Genomic DNA, 18529 nt, shown 5'->3' with positions numbered 1-18529 from the left:
AGTTTGCTAATCTTAACTTTCGCCTTGTATATGCGTAGATAAAATATCAATGACAGAGAAAAGCTTTTTGTCAGTGCAATTAGATTCAATAATCAGAGGCTCTTATTGCATCCTCTCTCTCAGTGGAAAATGCACACAGTTATGCACATTTAGAAACACTTGGACATCACTAACCAAGAGCATCTGGTTTCCTCACTCCACCTTATTGTGGGTTTGTTTGCTTTTCTTTTGTGCTCGCTGATATGCTCTGATGTCCACTCCCTTTGACCTCTCTCAGTTGGCTCCACCAGGCTGGCTTAGCTCAAATTGAATTATTTGCAATATTGTGTTACTATTTGAAGTAAAAATAAAAAATCCTTGCAGAGCTTTAGTGCTGCATGTAATTCACCTGCCTTAAGTCTGCTTGAGCTGTAGCTGTCCCTTTTCACTGCAGGGAGTTGGACTAGGTAGCCTTTAAGAGTCCGTTCCAACCTAAATGGTTCTATGAAATACAGAATATGGCTTATCATCTAATCACAGTTTGGGATATCTTTTGGTAATTAATCTGCTGAGCAGCTCCAATGTGGTATAAGAAATGGACATGTTTCCAAGAGTCCGGTATAAGTAAAACAGATCAGAAAGCCACACCTGTTTTATAACCATCTCACTAATTTTGACATTTATCCTTGCTCTGCTTTGGCATGAAGTCAAATCCTGGGAAGTGTGTGTCTGTGAAATATCTATCCTCAAACAGAAAACGTCAGGCTGCTTATTCAGGTGGTTGTCTGGGCGCTGGAAATGGCAAGGAAGGTTAAAATAATAATCTTTTTGGTGAGGTGGAAGCTGGGACTGCAAAGTGACTCGGCTTCAGTGAAGCATATTGTCTGATGTGCACCGTAAGAGAAAGTTCTGCCTGGCTTGTCACCTTGAGAACTGCTGTAGGTTGAACAGCTTGGGAAAATGCCTACAGCAGTCTGAGTGCATTTCCAAAGGAGCATTCAGGTGCTGATTTGGCTTGCTGGGGATGTTATACTACAGCCAGATGAGATGGGTTCATAGGTTCATCTGAAAATATCATATTAAGTAAGTCTAGATTGAGACAGAGATGAGGCAGAACAGTGGGTGGGGATATGAACTCAGCACAGCTCTTGTCACCTCTGATGCATTGGTGGTAAACTGTTAAAACATGGAGACCTAAGGCTACAGAGATTGGACCTGGCTTGATGTGAGGCCAGGTGAGAAGCAGAACAGGTAGGGAAGCTAAGATCTATCATGATGAAGCTACTTTTCTTCTTCTGGCCCATTATAGATCCCTTAAAGCAGATGCAGCTACGCAGCATGGCAGCATTTTTGAACAGCATAGCTAAAGTTGAGAATGTGAGCAGAGTGAGCTCTGCTGTTAAACACGTTGATGCTCCTCATCAGCACCAGATCACAAGGGCTCTGACCTCAGACCTTCTTCTAACATGGCTCAGCCTTTTAAGTAGGAAAAGTGATTAAGAAGTTGAAAACAACTCTGAAATTTTTGGTAGCTGTGATTCTGGAGGGCTCTCTTACTTCTGAAAGTAGAAAGTAGCTGTAGCTGCTGTCAAAGTGCAATCTGCTCTTCCCCCTTGTTTCATCCCAGATGTGCTGGATGGCCACATGAGCTATGGGTGGGGAGCATCACCTCCAGAGCTAACATTTTGGTTGAACTTGAGGAAATGAGAGAAGGCAGAGGGAGAAACATGTCCACTTAACCTGGACAGATGCCTCCATGGACAGGATCACCTGGGCCAAACCTGGTCCTCCTCCTTCCCCGAGTGCGTGTCATGGGGCACTTGTTAGACAGGCAATGTGGGGCTGGAAGAGCTGTGCTGTGCATTTCCATGCTGTCTCAGTCCACGTTGTGGGATCGAAGGAGCATTGAGTGCCTCCTGTGATCGATCATCATGCTTTAACCAGGGAGATGGTGGAGTTACACTCCCTGTAAGCGTTTAAGAGCCATGAAGATGTGGCACTGAGGGATGTGGTTAGTGGGGATGGGCTGGGGTTGGTTTAGATGATCACTGTGGCCTCTTCCAGCCTTAATGATTTTATGATAGCTAGCTGTGGGCATTTTAAAAGCAGCTCTTTTACAGTACTGGGCCTGCAAAAAGCAACAAGCGCTGCCTGAAGGAGCCTCTATCTCCTCAGAGCCACCTTAAATTCCCCACTTTCCACCCTTGCATGGAAAAAGCAGGATTTCTGGCCACCCCTGAACCCCTAACCCACAAAGCAGGTTGTTCCTTACCTCAATTAACTGTGCCACGGCAGCTCTGGAGCACGACAAGAAGAGGGAGGAAGACCTCATCCAGGAGAGAGGATGCTGCAAGGGTGGATCCCACGCCATCTTCTCTGCCCAGAATAATCTCTGACTTGCTCTGTGCCGTAGACCAAAGCAGGAGAGGTGATGAATAACTGAGCTAGCTGTCAGCAGCATGCAGCGTTTACCAGAAACTGCTGCGTGCTGTCCCAGCCCTGCCTTCCTGCTAGCCCAGCAGCCAGAGACACGATGCTGGGAGTCATTAATTAATTAGATTGGTGTCGCTTACAGAGTGCTCTGCTGCTTCTCCAGCCAGGCTTCGTAGAGAGGGATGCAGGGAGTGAAGAAGCACTTGGAGCTCCTGCTGCTCCTCACAAGGAAAGCAGTCCACTCATTGAAACTGTGGCTTTTTTTTTCCTTCTTTACAGCTGTCTGACTGATTCCAGCTCTCTTGCCCTTGTTTTCTTCCCTGAGAGAAGTCTCTTCCCTTAGTAAAATAGGGCTGTAAGCCAAGCTGATGCATCATCAGCTTCGTAGCTACCCTATGCTAGCAGAGATCAGTGTTACTAGAGATGTGAATTTCTTGTCTCTAGATTTTAAAAACATCTTTCATCCCTGGAGGACCTTGAGGGGATGTGTTGCTGCAGTTTGCAGTTTCATCTGATCTTTAAGCCTGGAGAGGGTGGATGGCAACTGGAAAGAGCATCTGCATAGATATTAGGAAGAAATTCTTCACTGTGAGGGTGGTGAGACACTGGAACAGGTTGCCATTGAGGCTGTGGATGCCCTCTCTGTGGAAGTACTCAAGGCCAGGCTGGATGGGGCTGTGAGCAACCTGGTCTACAGGTAGGTGTCCCTGCCTACAGCAGGGGGGTTGGAACTAGGTGATCTTAAAGGTCTCTTCCAACCCCAACCACTCCATGATTCTATGCATGGTAGGCAGTAGGAGCTAAAGCTGCAGGGCTCAGGTCTGCTCGAAGGACTCAAGGAATTTCTCTGGATAAGATAGAAAACGAAGGCATAGATTTGAGGGAGTGTAGGACTCTCAACTGGGCTGTCCTTCTGTCTTTGGCCACAGATTGAAAAAGAGGAGGAAGAGGAGAGTGATTGGATAAACCAGATTACAGTACTTTGCTAGATTAAAGAAGTCTTAGAGACTGAACCCAGATGAATGCACTGAGTATGTTCACTTAGACGTGTTTTAGTAGGCATGGTGGTGATGTGTCAATGGTTGGACTTAATGTTCTTGGTAGAGGTCTTTTCCAACCTTTATGATTCTATGAGTGGGCATGGTGGGGATGGGTTGAACGTTGGCCTTGATGATCTTAGAGGTCTTTTATATCCTTAATGATTCTAAGAGTTTTATGAACTTTCCAGCTGTAGCTTTCTTGTTTCTGAGGAATAACTGAGTGCTGGACTAGGAATCCTATTTTTATTTCCTCCCAACAGTATTAGGAGATGGATTATTAAAGATCTGCCTTGGAGTCCAGCTACCAAAAATTGCTTAAAAATAACTTTCCAATCTTCTTTGCTACGAGAAGCATAAAACACAAAGGTCCTGAGCTTGTTTGCTTTTGAAACATCATGATCAGAGATTCACAGAATGGTTTGGGTTAGAAAAGACCTCAAGCATGAGCAAGTTCCAACCCCCTGGCAGGGCTGCTAGCTGCTGGATCAAGTACTAGATCAGGTTGCCCAGTGCCTCACTCGACCTGGCTTTAAACACCTCCAGGATCAGGGCATCCCCAGTCTCTCTGGTCAGCCTGTTCCAGTGCCTCCCAATGACAAGCTTCCCCCTGACATCTAATCTAAATCTTCCCTCTTTTAGTTTAAAACCATTATCCCTTGTCCCGTCGCTATCTACTGATGTATAAAGTTGATTTCCCTCCTGTTCAAAATCTCCCTTTAAATACTGGAAGGCTGTAATGAGGTCTCCCCTGTCTTTGTGGTGTACACCAGACCTTGGATCATCTTCATGGCCCTTCTCTGGACCATCTCCAGAAGCTCCTCATCTTTTCTGTGCTGTATTTTGTGTATTGTAACCCCAGAACCAGGTGCAATATCCCATATGATGCAGACACTCAAGGCCTTGTATCAGTCCTGTTTTACTGTATTTTGAAACAACAAAAATTCCAAAACTCTTGGAGTTCACCGAGTTAACTGTATTCTTCTATACCCAAAGTAACTTACTGTAATATTATTTGCTGGGAGAAGTCTGGGGTTTTTGATAAGAAAAGAAGCAGTGAGGTCTGGGAGGATCTGGTCCTTTCTGCTATTGTATTGTAACCCTATTAGAATTAAGCACAACTTCAGGAGAAATAGCTAAACAGCAGATTAATATTTTATAAGCTCAAATTGGTAGGTGAGCTTTAAGGCATTACTGATTAGATTGTGAAGACTGCAGGGAAGAGGAAAGATGCTGGTGTGCCCATCTCATTGGGGGAAGAGCAGCAGTTTGGTTCTCCATTGCGTTTGCAGTTTTATGGTGAATGCTCACTGCTTTGTTCCCACTCATGAGATAATGGGAAATGGTGCTCTTGAAAAAAGAAATGTAAGAATAGGGCAAGGTGAAAAGGAGATGCAGAATGCTGAGTTATTGGGCTCATCAGCAGACAACAGATGGTGGCAGCACTGAGGCAGAAAATTATGCCTCTGTCTCAGAAGTTGTGCAGCTTGATTCTCCCTTACCTTATGGAAATCCCGTCTGGGGCTCTGAGATCCCAAACAATGCTTCACTGAGCTGGGTGACTTGTTCTTTTTCAACCTTCATTTATTAAAGAAATTGGGGTTTTGGACAGGATATTTCACCTGCTCCTTTCTCCCTTTCACTGCTTTACCTTCCCTCATCTGGATTTCTAAAGCTTTGTTGCTGTTGTTTTAATTCAGTTGAAACTGGCCAAGGGATAGCAGTCAGGGAGATGCTAAATTTCTGTGTAATTTGTTTTAAAAATGTGATGCTGGATAAAATTTTATTAGCTATCCTCCCTGAGGAAGGATGATATGAGGTTAATTCTTGCTTGACCTTGACAGGCTGAGTGTTGGTCAAAGAGGAACCTTGTGAAATTCAACGAGGACAAGAATAATTAAGGCTGTAAAAGACCTCTAGTCCAAATGCCAACACATCCCCACCATGACCACTGACCACGGCCCTCAGTGTCTCATCTCCAAGGTTCTCATCTCCAATGAAAGTGGTCAGCAAGGTGAGGAAGGTTCTCTTCCCCTTCTAGTCTGTCCTGGAGAGGCCACAACTGGAGAACTGGGTCCAGTTCTGGGCTCCCCAGTTCCAGGCAGACAGGGAACTGATGAAGAGAGTCCAGCAGGGAGCTGCAGACTCTCAGGTGCACATCCTGATGGGGAAAGACTGAGGGCTGGAGAAAGGGAAGGCTGAGAGAGGGAATCTGACCATTGCTTATAAATACACAAAGGATGTGGGCCAGGAGGATGGGGCCAGGCACTTTTCAGCAGTTCCCAGAGACAGGACAAGGAGCAGTGGATGCAAACTAGAACACAGGAACTTCCACATGAACACGAGGAAGAACTTATTTACTGCGAGGATATCAGTGCCCTGGAACAGGCTGCCCTGAGAGGTGATGGAGACTCTTTCCTCTGGAGGTATTCAAGAGTTGCCTTGGTGCTTTCATGTGTCACCTATTGTAGAGGACTTGCTTTAGCAGGAAAGCTGATCTGGAGGATCTCAGTTTCCTCCTGACCCCTACAATTCTGTGATTCTGATTCTGTGACACCAGAGGATCTGGGCATAGCTTCTGTGGGCACCTTTGGTTTGTGCCTGCATCTTGCTAGACACCAGCAAATGCAACTGCAGAGCCCAAACCCATGGCAAGTTGGGCTGCTAGTCCTGCTACACGTGGGACTGCTTCATTTTAGAGAAAACTGCCTCAGCCAAGAGGGCTCTGTGCACATGTACCTGCTGTGCCCTCGTTCAAACACAGCTTGGTCTCCCTAAGCTCCTGGAATGCCATTTCCAGACTGTATTTTATTATTAGCATCTTGCCTATGGGCTAGGAGTTCAACACTGTACATATCGTTTTATTTGTGGGGTCTAAAGAGGTGTAGATATTTTCTAAAAAATGCACAGAGCAAGTTAGACTGTGAATCCCTTATGTACTCAAGAACCAAGACTGCTGTGGCATCAAACTGCTGCTGGGAATCCCTTGTGGCAAGAGCTATGCAAAAAACAGCACAAATAAACCTGATAGTGTTTTTACTCCAGATTTCTTTATTCGATATGTGGATCACTGAAGTTGCTGCTCCTTTTAGTTTTCAGGGAAAAAAAAAAAAACAAAACAGATTTTTTGCAATCTCCAGCACTTCATAACTTCGTTTCAGCTTCTTCCTTTGGGACAACTTAAAAACACCTTCAGCAGGTCAGAGCAGAATCTCCTGTTGGGATTTTAAATGAGAGTTTCTCTCTCTCTCTCTCTCTCTCTCTCTTTTTTTTTAATAACTTCTATTCATGACAAGGAAACTCCCATGCAAGGATTTACTTTTACTCAGTTGACCTGGCATCTGAAGGATGCTTTTCAGAGAGAAAAAGTATTGCAAAACTTCTGAATTTAGCAATAGTGAGGAAGTGAGCTTTGTAAAGAGGGGAAGTGGTTGTCTTTTCCAACATACGATCCTGCCAGCAATGACACCTCACCAGGTAAGATCAGTAATAGCCCAGATTGCACATGTTTTTTATGTACTCTCTGGTTGGTGGATGACCATCAGACTCCTGGTGAAACCACAATGCCTTGCCAGCTTCCTGTTATCTCCTGTCTTTTCTATCTTTCTGAGAAATAAGGGAAGTGTGGATCTTGTTAGATGTTCCATCTTGCTGATAAGTTTTGGAGAATGTAGCAGTCCTGAACCATGCAAGTTGGCTCTGTGTTGAAGTCAAATCACTGCAAGTGGATGGAGATGTGGCTCCTGGCTCCTCATCTTTTTCTTCACCCTGGGGTTTCCTCGCTGCCTGCCTGCATTTGGGCTGTGGACAAAGAATCGTGGGAGATTCAGGGTCAGGTATCCCAGGAAAATGTCCCATGCTGGTAAGCAGAAAGCAGGGCAGTGAGTCACCTTACTTCTTTCTAGCTTTTACCATGGAACTGGGAGCTCTTAACAAGAGGTTGCTAATGCAAATGCATTGGGCATCTGGCTCGTTGTGTTCATGCTCACTCACACGTCATAAAACAGCTTGCATGCACCGCTGATGGAAGTCTGAGACCTAAGCATGGGTTCATTCCTGTTCACTTGCTCCCCTTAAAAAAAACCCATGCTCTTAAGCATTATTCTCTGTTCTCTTGCTCTTCCCAGAGCTGTGAGGTCCAAAGCCCACACGCTTCCTTGCTCTCTGTGCTCTCAGACTTCCAGGCAGAGCAGCCCATGCTCCCAGCTCCTCATTGCTCTCCGGCACAATCACGAGCAAAGACAAGGCAGCCCTAAGGCACGGGAGGAGCAGAACTTCTTAAATACCTTCTGCTGCAGTTTAATCCTCAGTGCACAGCAAAAATGCATCCCCCTCCATCCTCCCAGTTACCCTCTGTCCCTGCAGGCCGTGTCTAGGAAATCTCTTTTGCAGAAGCGTGGAGGCTGCAGTCGTTTTCAACCTGCTCCATCACAAGTTTGCCAGTCCTCAGTTACACAGGAGTGTGACAAGCTTTCCCCATAGGGAAACCGAGGAGCAACCCCAGTGCTGCCTACCAATGGGCTGCCGTTTCTCCTTTAAATTCCCTCAAAGCTATTTGAGGGTTGAGTTGCTTTCTGAAACCTTAATTGCGGAGACCTGCCAAGGGCTGGCAGCCCGCCAGGGGTTTCCACGTCTACCAAGAATGTTTTGCAGAGCGTTTTTGGGAGAGAAACATTACTTCCTCGATTTGATTTATTTATTTATTTATTACACTTTTTTTTTTTCCTTCCCCCTTTCTTTTTAAAATGAGTAAATAAAGCAGCTGAAAAGACAGAACCGGGTGCTTTTTAGCACTGGTTCTGCTTTCCACATTCTGCTTTCCACGTCCACGGCTGCTTGTCCCCAGCTGACAGCTCAGCCCATGGTAAGAGGGGATAGCATAAGGAGGGGGGGGGGAAGTGGTTTCAAATGAAAAGAGGGGAGGTGTAGATTGGCTATAAGAAAAAAGGTTTTATGATAAGAACAGTGTAGCACCAGCACAGGTTGCCCAGAGAGGTGGTGGTGCCCCATGCATGGAGACACCCAAGATTAGGCTGGATGTGACTCTGAGCACCTGATGGAGCTGTGGGGGTCCCTGCAGGAGGGCTGGACTACATGGCCTTTAAAGGGGCCCTTATAACTCGAATGAATCTGTCAAAGGGGCTTTGTGTTCGGGTGATGTTTGGGTGGGAGGTGCTGTTGGGGTGGTCTCGTGGGACGTTGTGGTTGTAATTGCAAAGGATTATTCTCTGTGCTGTGCTGAAGGTCTGAGAGCTATAGCTTTGAAGCAGGGTTATATTCACTGCATGCTAGTGTCTCTCTCCAACGTTTAGTGTTAAGGTATTTCACAGGGCTGGGATGCACTTATTTTGTGGGTACATCCACACTTAAGATACAGGCCAATCTGAGGTGGCTGAATTCAGCAAAATCCTTCCATCTCTGCCTCTGTGAATCAGGAATGCTGTCTGTTTCCTCTCTGCAAAGAGGCAAAAATTTGCAAAATCAACAAGATGTGTACTGCCGCAGCAAGATGTCATGGTGCATGGCACATTCTGTCAGACAAGGTGCCTTTGCTCTTTCAGCACCACATCTCTGGGTTGCTGGATTCATGTCGGTGACATGCCCTGTGGTTGTAGGTCTCATCCAGCCCAGTGGGGCAGGACCTGGCTGTCCCTGTGTGAAGGGAGAGGTCAAACCAGGACTCCATGGTGCAGTGGTAAGAAGAAGGCCACAACTCTTGTGCAGTGGGAAGATCACATCCTGGTCTGCTTGACCTCTTGGGACAGTTTCGTAGTGACTCATTGCTTTCACAGCAGAAGTGGTTGGCTGTTGTGCTGTCTGACCTACACTGCTGTCCCAACAAAGGTTTGGGGAACTGGGAGGGATGGGAGTGTGGGGAAGACTGGGCTGTGGCTCACCTCAGTTTTCTGATTTGCTCTTTCATGGCTTGCCCCTTGTCAACTGCTCCCACGCTGTGTATGTTTGCGGGTGGAGAAAGCCCTTCCCAGCCTCCCAAATGAAAAGGCGGTTGTTATCAGGTGTGATGGATAAAAGCCAGCTGGGTGATAAGCAGGGGACTGGTCTTGGCCTCAAGTCAGAAACATCCCATGCATTGAGAAACAGCAGAAATCAATTAGATTTTCTGCACCGTCCCTCAGCAGCGCTGTCATATCTCTGCACCTATGCATCTTTGCTCCTGTTTCGTGTCTCCATGTGCCAGGTGCCTCTGGCTATCGGATTTCTCTGATCCATCAACTGAATACACGAGACAGAGCTTTGCCAAGGAGTGGGAGGAAGGTCCCAGTATTGAAGCTAGGGTTGTGACACCCTGCTCAGATTGTTTGGAAGAGCCCAGGTAAAAGTCACTCTCCTCTGTAGTCAAGAATGGGATAACGCTGTGCCAATCCCCATCTGGGAAGTTCTGCACCCCAAAAGGACACAGGCCATGAGTACCTACCTATCTCTCCAGTACCACTTCTCTGCCCTGACTCAGTCAAATTGCATGTTATTTTAAGAGCCTGAAGGGTTGCTGTTGTTCTTCTACAACGAAAGATTACCGCATTTTTGTTGTTGTTTTTTATTAAGTTTCCATAAACTTATTTCAGATTTTCAGTTACTAGATGGATAACTTTGCATAGAAGTAGTTCCAAGCTGAAAGGTGACAGCCAGGTGCTGCACGGGTCTATTTTCATCTGTTTTCATGCTTTCTGCACATACTACAGCTCTTAAGTAATTGGGACTGGCTGCCAGAGGCTGGTGTTTGTTTCCCTCTTCAGCAAGAGGCCATAGCTGGACAAACTACTATAAAGCAATAAACAGTTTGAATTGCAAGTCACGGTTCATTCCTGTAGCTAAATGGGCATTATGGGTTTATTTAAAGACTACTGTATTGTTTCTGTTTGTCTTTACAAAGAAAAGTAATCATCTAAATAGAGTTCTTATGCATCTCCTGAACTGGCTGGCTGGCAATATATTAAGTAGCTGCTCTATGGGCTGGTATTTTTTATTTGTTTTGTTCTCTGGATTAGAGTAAGCACATTAATCACAGGACCACGTGATGTTACATGTGCACTTGAGCTCGTCTTTGGACGTGATGAGTGGCCTGGTACAATTGCAGAAGTGCCCCTTGTTTGAGAAAAGTGTCTGCAAACTCTCTGGGCCCTCTAAGGTCCTGAGAGCCACCTAGCACCCTGACGTTTTGAAGGCATCTACTGCATGATAGACATCTCAGTTGATCCCAACACGTTGACCATCACCCCCATGGCCATCTGGTTGTTCTGTCTTTGCAGGCTCATCTACAGTGCTGTGTGGGACAAGCTGAGGATGGGACCAGTTGGTGCAGCTGGTGATGAACAGTTTCAGCACCACCTTGTTGCAGGTGGTATTTGTCCAACAGCCTAAAGAACTGGTACAGCTTGACTAACAGGCACAGGGTGACTATCACATGTCATTCTTGGGTACTTTTTGGGACTTGGATCAGGATGAGCATTTAGTTCACTATGCTGATGGCCAGTGTGCTCCTGTTTGTTTTTTGCTGCTTACCTTAAAGAGAGCCAGGTTGGTGAAGGCCATCTACCAACTGGTTTCACTTAACCAAAGCAACTTTCTGTCCAGGGCTTCGTCCATGCCTTTGTGATAACTGCACCTCCACTTGTTGAAGAATTAATAGTGAGTCCTTACTGGTGTTGGAACATATGCTGTGCCAGTGGTGAGAACTAGGTGGGACAGACTTGCATGTAAACAGATGGGGAAATGGGATTTAGAGCTGCTTAAACAAAACTGAAATGAGTAGACTGTTCATACTTGTAGCAATCAGTTCTCTTGAGTCTTCAAGCAGAGAGCCGTTGTAGGATCAGTACCACGATCTGGTAGATACTCTCATACTCTGATCTCCATCTAGTAGGCACAGAGACTGGTAGCTGTAGAAAGATGTAGTACCCTCTAAACCCTTCATGAAGGTTAATAGTTTATTTTCTATGGAAGGAAATGAATATAGTAAGAAAATAATCTCAATGTGGATTGTGACTTTTGTGAAAAAACAGAACAAAGAAGTACAAACTTTTCCGTGCCTTTTCTTATGGTTGCTCTGTGCTGGTCCTGCTCCTGGCCTCTCTTGTTGCAATCCATCCCTGATCTTGTCTCATCATCACTCCATCTTGTGTGGAGAGTATAAAAGTATGCGCATGACAGTTTGCAATGTATATTACTTGAATTTGTTATTGTGCATGCTGATGTGACTGAAGAATTTCTAGAAGTGATTTGTTTCTATACTTGTTTACAAGTGAATGGTTGCTCAGGTGTAGAAAGCATGTCTGTACTCATTGTCAATCCTAGTTTTCTGCTTGTTTTCTAAGCACACCTGCATTGCATGCCGATCTCACCCTTAAGAGAAAAAAAAAACTTGTGTTGCCTCAGTGAAAACAACTAGGACAAATTTGATAGTCATGAAGGGTTGTGTAAGTTCTTTTGCATGAGATATGAATAAATACATACATCTAGCTACTGTTTCCATGCACAGTTTCCCAATGGCACACGCAATTACCATGTTTCTGGGCTTGCGAGGCACAGGAATTGAAGTGTACGTGGTTGGGTAATAAAACCACCACTATGTTACAGTAAGAAGATCCAGTGAGGTCCTGGCAACTACAATTGCCCCCATCCCTGCCAAGGCACCAGACAGTCCTGGGCCATGCCTGGAGCAAGGCAGCAGAGGTAACATGCTGGTGCTAGCTGGGAACATGGGCCCGGTGCCATCTTTGATTTGTATCTCCTCCTCATCTCTCAACTCAGCTCTCGTTTTGCTTGATGCCGATGTGTGTCTGAAACTCTTAAGATGCACTGAGAAGTAAGAAAAGCTGTTGAGGACCACAAAGGTGATCAGAGAGCTGGGACTCCTCCTGTGGGGGGGATGGGCTGAGAGAGCTGGGGCTCTTCAGCCTGGAGAAGAGTAGGCTTAAGGAGGACCTTATAGCCTCCTTCCAGTACCTGGAGGGGGCCATTGGGAGAGCTGAGGATGGACTTTTTATAATGGCATGCAGCCACAGAATGAGGGAAAATGGGTTTAAACTAGAAGAGGGTAGATTTAGTCTAGATATTAGGAAGAAATTCTTTACTGTGAGGGTGATGAGACACTGGAACAGGTTGCCTAGTGTGGTTGTGGATGCCCACTCCCTGGAAGCATGCAAGGCCAGGCTGGATGGGGCTTTGAACAACATGGCCTAGTGGAAAATATCCCTGCCTATAGCAGGAGGTTGGAATTATATGATCTTAAAGGTCCCTTCCAACCCAGATCATTCTGTGTTTCTATATTTAAAAAAAAACAGCAGCTTTTTGAAGGGAAAAGTAAACCATTTGATACTTAGATTTATGCTAGGAGAACTTTCAGAACTTTTTTGGGGGGTGAAAAATAAGTTTTTTCACATCTTCCAGCAGCCTCTGTTGTTCAGCCTCAGCAGGAGCTGAGGTTTTTCTGAGTGGCACTGTGAGAATTGGAGGCTGCAGACTGTGTTGCTGCTCTGAGGCATTCTTCAGTAACCTTCTATCGGAGCTGGCATCGTCAAGGATGTTCTTGTAACTGTGTGAGTCACGAGGCAGCTATTTCCAGAATGGTTGGTTCTTGTAACATGGGGTGGTATTGCCTTGGCGACAGAAAGATGTGCCAGCCAGCAGCACTGACTCAGCACATGCAGTGCCATTAGCCCCAGAACTCAAAAATTTGCCTGATATCAGTAGAGGAACGTAGGCTATAAATAGTCCAAAGCAATGAGAAACAAGCCCTAGAAAACCCATTCTTGGTAGAAAAATGCCACTTGTTTCAGGGAAGCTGTACTTGAAGAAAAGATTTTTCTCAGTAATTATAAAACTGGGGTGAGACTTGGTGGAGGATCCAGTTTCCATGGTTAAAAACTGAGAGCGCGAGGAACAAGGCAAGCTTCTCTTAGTTTTCTTGATCAAAGCCAGTTTTGTATTTTCTTGATGCGTTCATGCTTTTAATTGACATAGGTGGCTGAATGCCATCTTGCTGCTTCTTAATTAGGCCAGACCTGGACCTCTTAGAGAAGGCATGTTTGTCGGTACCACTGTACTGCACTGCCTCTCTTCTGATTCCTTATTAGCTCTTTTGTTGTGATGATTTTATATCTGTCTTTAAGCTGCACTACCCAGACAGAAGGGCACTTGTAAGTGCGGGAGACAAAACTGTAAAACTGGAGTCAAGCCGAGGAACAAAATACAAAGCCTTCAGCACATGTCATTGCTGGCTGTGGACAGAGTAATGCTGGTGGCATCCCTTAAGCTCCCATGTGGAAACCGTATCACTCCATCTTTGGGATCTGTGACTACAGAGAGCTGGAGATTATTTCATTAATAATGATCTGGTTGCATAATGAGGGAGACCCAGACCTGATAGAGAAGGTTTTTAAAGACTTCAGTTGAAAACCATTGAGTATACTCAACAAAATGTATTAGCAGAAGAAGCTTCACAAAGCTCCAGGTGTAGATTCCTTCACTGTAAGACTCTGGCATTCAAAGTGTCCCTGATTTTGATTTGGCTTTTGCTGTTGAAAGTCTATCAACTTGTAATTTAATTTTTAAGGGAAAAATGCAGTTCTTGGGTTGTCCCTCACCAGATCAGGTTGTCCAGGGCCTCATCCAACCTGGTCTTGAGCCCCTCCAGGTTTGGGGCATGCACAATGTGCTGAAGGCTGCAGGACAGTCACCGGTCCTTGCTCTAGGACAGCTTGTGCAAGTAGGAGCAAATCACTCTCATTTTGGGATTTCTGTAGTAAAACAAGGTCAATTGATGCAGTAAAAACTGTGGCAATCTGATATTTGCTGCACCACCGGGTGAGCTGTCCATGCAGCTGATGGTGGGAAGTATCTTGGTCTGGAAGATGGAGTTCTTTCAGTGCTGAGGACAGAGGTTTCAGGGATGTGAAGCTGCTCAAAGGAATATGAAGAAAGCAGATTAGACAGAGGCAGCTGAAGGCCTGAGGGTTATCAGGCCAGTGGATAAGTTGGGAGAAGAAAGGCAGCAAACAAGCAGGAGCATAAGGAAGTGCAAGTGAAAGAAAAAGAGGTGTCCGAAAGCAAATGGTTGTATCACTCTATGTCAGCACAGGTTCTCACTGCAGCTTTACCAGAATAGTGTTGAAGGGCATGGAGGGGATAAAACGGGATTTCAAGGAACACATTTCCAAGTCACAAAGCTGAGCTTGAGGTCCAGGTCCTAATGTACTCAGTGGGGTGAACCTGAAGGGAGCAGAGCTCCTGGGCCTTACGTACGAATCCACTGGAGATCCACAAACCAAGAGCAGTGAGGAAATGCTTTGCACTGTGACCTCTGAAACCTATTCTGCAGAGTAGAACTCTGCATAAGCACTGTCATGGAGAAATCTCCGTTCATTCATGGTCTGGATGTTGGAAGGTCCTCCTGGACTCAAGCACTTTTGTGTAAGCTGTCTTGAGTGGCAAGATGCCCATCTGTCATCCAGTCCCTGGTGGGTTAGCACTGCCTCCTGATGTGGGAAATCTGATGTAATTCCCAATTTGAGGTAGGAAGAGAAAGGTCTATAGTCATGCTGAAGTCTTGATCACTGACTTCTTACCTTCTCAGCTTGCAGAGCAAGTCAGAGGCCAGCAATGAGCTCAGTGCTCACTCACCCTTTCCAATCCCTAGGCTCCGTCCTTCCCAGTGTTGGATGCATGAGGGTTGCTGCTCTGTCTGCATCCTACAAACCATTGTGTTGAGGTAGACAGTGAGTTATGGCCACATCCCACTCCAAAAACATCCTGTGGGGCTGGGAAATTAGGAAGGAAGTCAACGTGACCGAAGAACCCCTCTGAAAAAAAGGTGATCAAGGCATCCCACGCATCCTTGCTACATGAAACTGGATTGTCCTCATCCTTCTGCCTGCTGTGAGTTCCCCTAGCTTGGAGAAGTCCTGGACGTCATAAAGCCAGAGGAGAGGAGAGTGGCTGAGTCAGAACATGTTGGAGCACTGGGAAAGAATGGAGCTTTGTTTGTGCTTTGAAGCAGACGGGTAGGGTGCGGGGTTTTTGTCGTGCAGCATATTTGTTTTTTCCTGATGGGGAGAGCCAGCGTGCGGTGCAGGCTGCTGCCTTGTCAGAGTGCACGTGGGAGTTTGCTAATTGCAGACTGACTGGGGAAAAGAAGTCTGGGCTTTATGCTCTGGGCATGGATGCAGTTTGAACCTCTGATATGTGTGGCTGGGAGTACTCTTAATCCTTCTGATGGATGGAGTCAGTTTTGTTGTGTTTTTTTTTTTTTCCATTTCTTTTTCCTTTTCCCCCCTCTTTTCTTTTCCCCTTTTATTTTTCCTTTTCATCTGTTTCCTTTTTCCCCTCTTTTTGTTCTCTTTATTTCCTTTTTTTTTCCCCACCTCTCTGATTTTCGTTCCCTCCCCACAGAGCCCCTGATTCCTCTCCCTCCCCCATTTGTTTTTCTCCTCGCATTTTCCTATTTTTAATTTTTCAGTGTATTTTATAAAAGAAGGGCACTATTTTCACTAGCTGGGATTAGCCAAGGACAGTCTGTGTGCATCACGTGCGGTGTCTGCCACACACTGCCAGCTCTGAATAGCAGGAAATGTCCCAATGTCCAATTTCCCAGGGAAATGCCTCCTGTGAGCTCCTCCAGCCAAGTGCAGAAGTTACGTGAGGAGAGAGACCGGCAGAACAGGGATGGAAGTACAGGAGCTTGGCAAACAGCTCTGGAAATGCAACGTAGGTGAAAAGGGATTAAAGCTGAGCACTGTCACTGCACGCTGGGGAAGAAAAAAAGAGCATATTCTGTTGATTCCCATTTCAGTTTCATGTTTTGGTTTGGTTTTCTCCCGATAGATGCACGTGCTCATAGAGCGTTTTAAAAAGGGAGGTGGGGGGGGGGGGGAATCAATTGCTGTAGAAACCTCATTTCATGTGGGTTTCGTAACTCTCCCCGGGCCCTGTGGGTGTCTCGTTTAATGAACAGGCCCAGATCTGTGTTTCACTGGATGTGGGAGGGAGCGGTGGGAGGGGAGAGCAGCGGCTGTGGGTATTTCAGGGCTGGGAGCTCGGAGCCGCTGCTGCCATAGCACTGAGCACAGGGGAATTTTAATTGGCCGCCTTGTGCAAGGTACGTTGGTTATTTTGGGGTTTTGCGAGCGGGGTGGGTTGGTTGGTTGTGCTCTCGTTAATCTTGAGGCTTACGTGCAGCCGTGTGGTGCAGGAAGGGTGCGAGATCAGGGAGATCCGCCTTACGGTGATATAAGAATTAAGATTTAAGGATAAAACTTCTGAAGCAGTGTCAAGTTGGGGAATGTTTTCTACGGGTAGGAATTGTACCCATGCAAGTGACCACAGATGTGGAATGCACTTTCCTGGAGTGCCAAATGCACTTGCATGCAGATCTTTGTTTCGTCTAGACGTACTGCCCTGTATAAAGAAGGCACATCGTATTTAAGTTATTTAATTCCTATTCTGATCCAGAGCTGTAATATCCTCTGCTTGCTCTCACCTTTCATTTTCCATCAAGAGATGCTGCACAGAACATTCACATGCGGTCCCCCTCCTGTCCAATGCTCTGTGTTGGGGCTTCTTCCTGAATTTGGGGAGGAATTTTCCACCCATGCCAGGCAAGCAGGCACCTGATGAAATGAGACTCCAAACTGTGCCTTCGTGCTGGGGTTGCACATCTCGCCCAGCAGAGTAAAGAAACCAATACCCAACTAATTAGTCATGAAGAGTGAGGCTGTTCAGCTCTCTGGTTTCGGCAAGGGAGGGAAGCAGTCAAAAACTTGCAGTTGGTTTATGTGTTGATAGAAAAGTCTGGGTCAAAGGCCCAGTGATAGAGGAGCAGCAACACTCTGAAGGGTTCTGTGATTTGTTTTTGGTTCTTTTTTGTCTTTTTTTTTTTTTAATAAATAACAAACAATAAGGTCTTCAAAGCCAAAAGAGGAGGAGCTGCGGTGCACAGGAGGGTTTGTTGTTTTTAAACTTTGACATTGTTTAATTTGGACCTGAACCAAACCTGTGCTTCTTTGTGGAAATTTCCTATGGCCAGGAAGCTTCCTCGAGCAGCTGCTCCCCAAACGAGGTGCTTTCACTACTGCTGTAACTTCAGTTCCCAACAAGCTGCAATTCTTGAGGATTTGTAAGGACAACAGGCAGAACTGTCTGTCAAGACCCTGCTTTCGTTTTGGGAGCGTGTTCTGGAGGCAAACGACAGAAGCATGTTCCAGAGGGATATCCATAAACAATACTAGGACCAGGTAGGGTTTTGCATCCTTTGGGATCCCCAGTGCATCAGCTGGTTGCTGGGGGATCACAGTGGGAGTGGACCTCGGGAAGAGGCCGAGCTGTATCTGTTGCTCTTACTGCCAGACTGGTAGGGAATTGTTTACGTTCTTCTTCAACTGTAAGACACTCATGCAAAGTATTTGGGGCTCAACGAACAGGAATTTTCTTGTGGAACAGTTCTGCCAGGGCTTCTGACCAGCTCTTCAGGTCATCAAAAGACCTGGGTTTTGGCACTGACAGCACCTCAGTGAGCTGCGGTGTCTTGGAATGATGATCAGAGGTTAGAAGCACTGGTGACGGCTGGCAGGTCTGTCCTGACTTCACATTGTAATTTGTCCTCCAAGAGCTCCTGAAGGCCTTGATTAAACCCTGGGAGCTTCCTACAGCGCTATGTCTTTGGTAATGCCTTGAGCACTGGGGGAGAGTGCAGGGATGACCCTAATCCAGGCAAAACTTCTTGTTTCATTCCTCTGCTTTTGTATGGACTCTAACCCTGCTCTATTTCTGGCAGACACTGGGGATGCCATTCTAAAGGGTTTGTGTCCTCAGGCTTTTTAGGTATCACTTGGCAGGGACCTCCATCATTTCTTTTGTTTTTTGAGGCCCTTTGGAAAAGCAAAGTAAGCATATTAGGAGTGTAGGGACAAGGAAGTGGAGCTCCAGTTCCCAAAGTTGCTACCAAAGACATGACGGTAATATTGTACCAAAATATAGTCTTCTAGCTTTCCCATAATTGTCTCACTCCACAATGGTGAACTTGAGTTGTCACTTCTCATGACTTCATTTCTTTACATGCCTTTGGA

General features: G+C 45.9%; 1 protein-coding gene across 4 annotated transcripts in view; it reads left to right on the top strand.

Moving 5' to 3' along the window:
• Window positions 1-18529, top strand: part of ALS2CL (ALS2 C-terminal like) — a 62117-nt gene that overhangs the window by 10558 nt on the left and 33030 nt on the right. Inside the window, exon 1 of one of the 4 annotated variants that reach the window (XM_065744850.1) lies at window positions 15945-16172. The exons of 1 other annotated variant lie outside the window; for it this stretch is intronic. In XM_065744850.1, the coding sequence (XP_065600922.1) occupies window positions 16131-16172 (42 nt within the window). In that variant the 5' untranslated portion in view covers window positions 15945-16130. Of the gene's footprint in view, window positions 1-15944; window positions 16173-16497; window positions 16564-17434; window positions 17524-18529 lie in introns of those variants that run through there. 2 more of the 4 variants (XM_065744852.1, XM_065744853.1) reach the window with 2 other exon arrangements.

The sequence above is a fragment of the Cyrtonyx montezumae genome, unplaced genomic scaffold (genome assembly GCF_038088225.1).
Source record: "Cyrtonyx montezumae isolate F1298 unplaced genomic scaffold, pur_monq_1.0 scaffold_32, whole genome shotgun sequence".
NCBI classification, from domain to species: Eukaryota; Metazoa; Chordata; class Aves; order Galliformes; family Odontophoridae; genus Cyrtonyx; species Cyrtonyx montezumae.
This window is presented reverse-complemented; position numbering and strand designations above follow the sequence as displayed.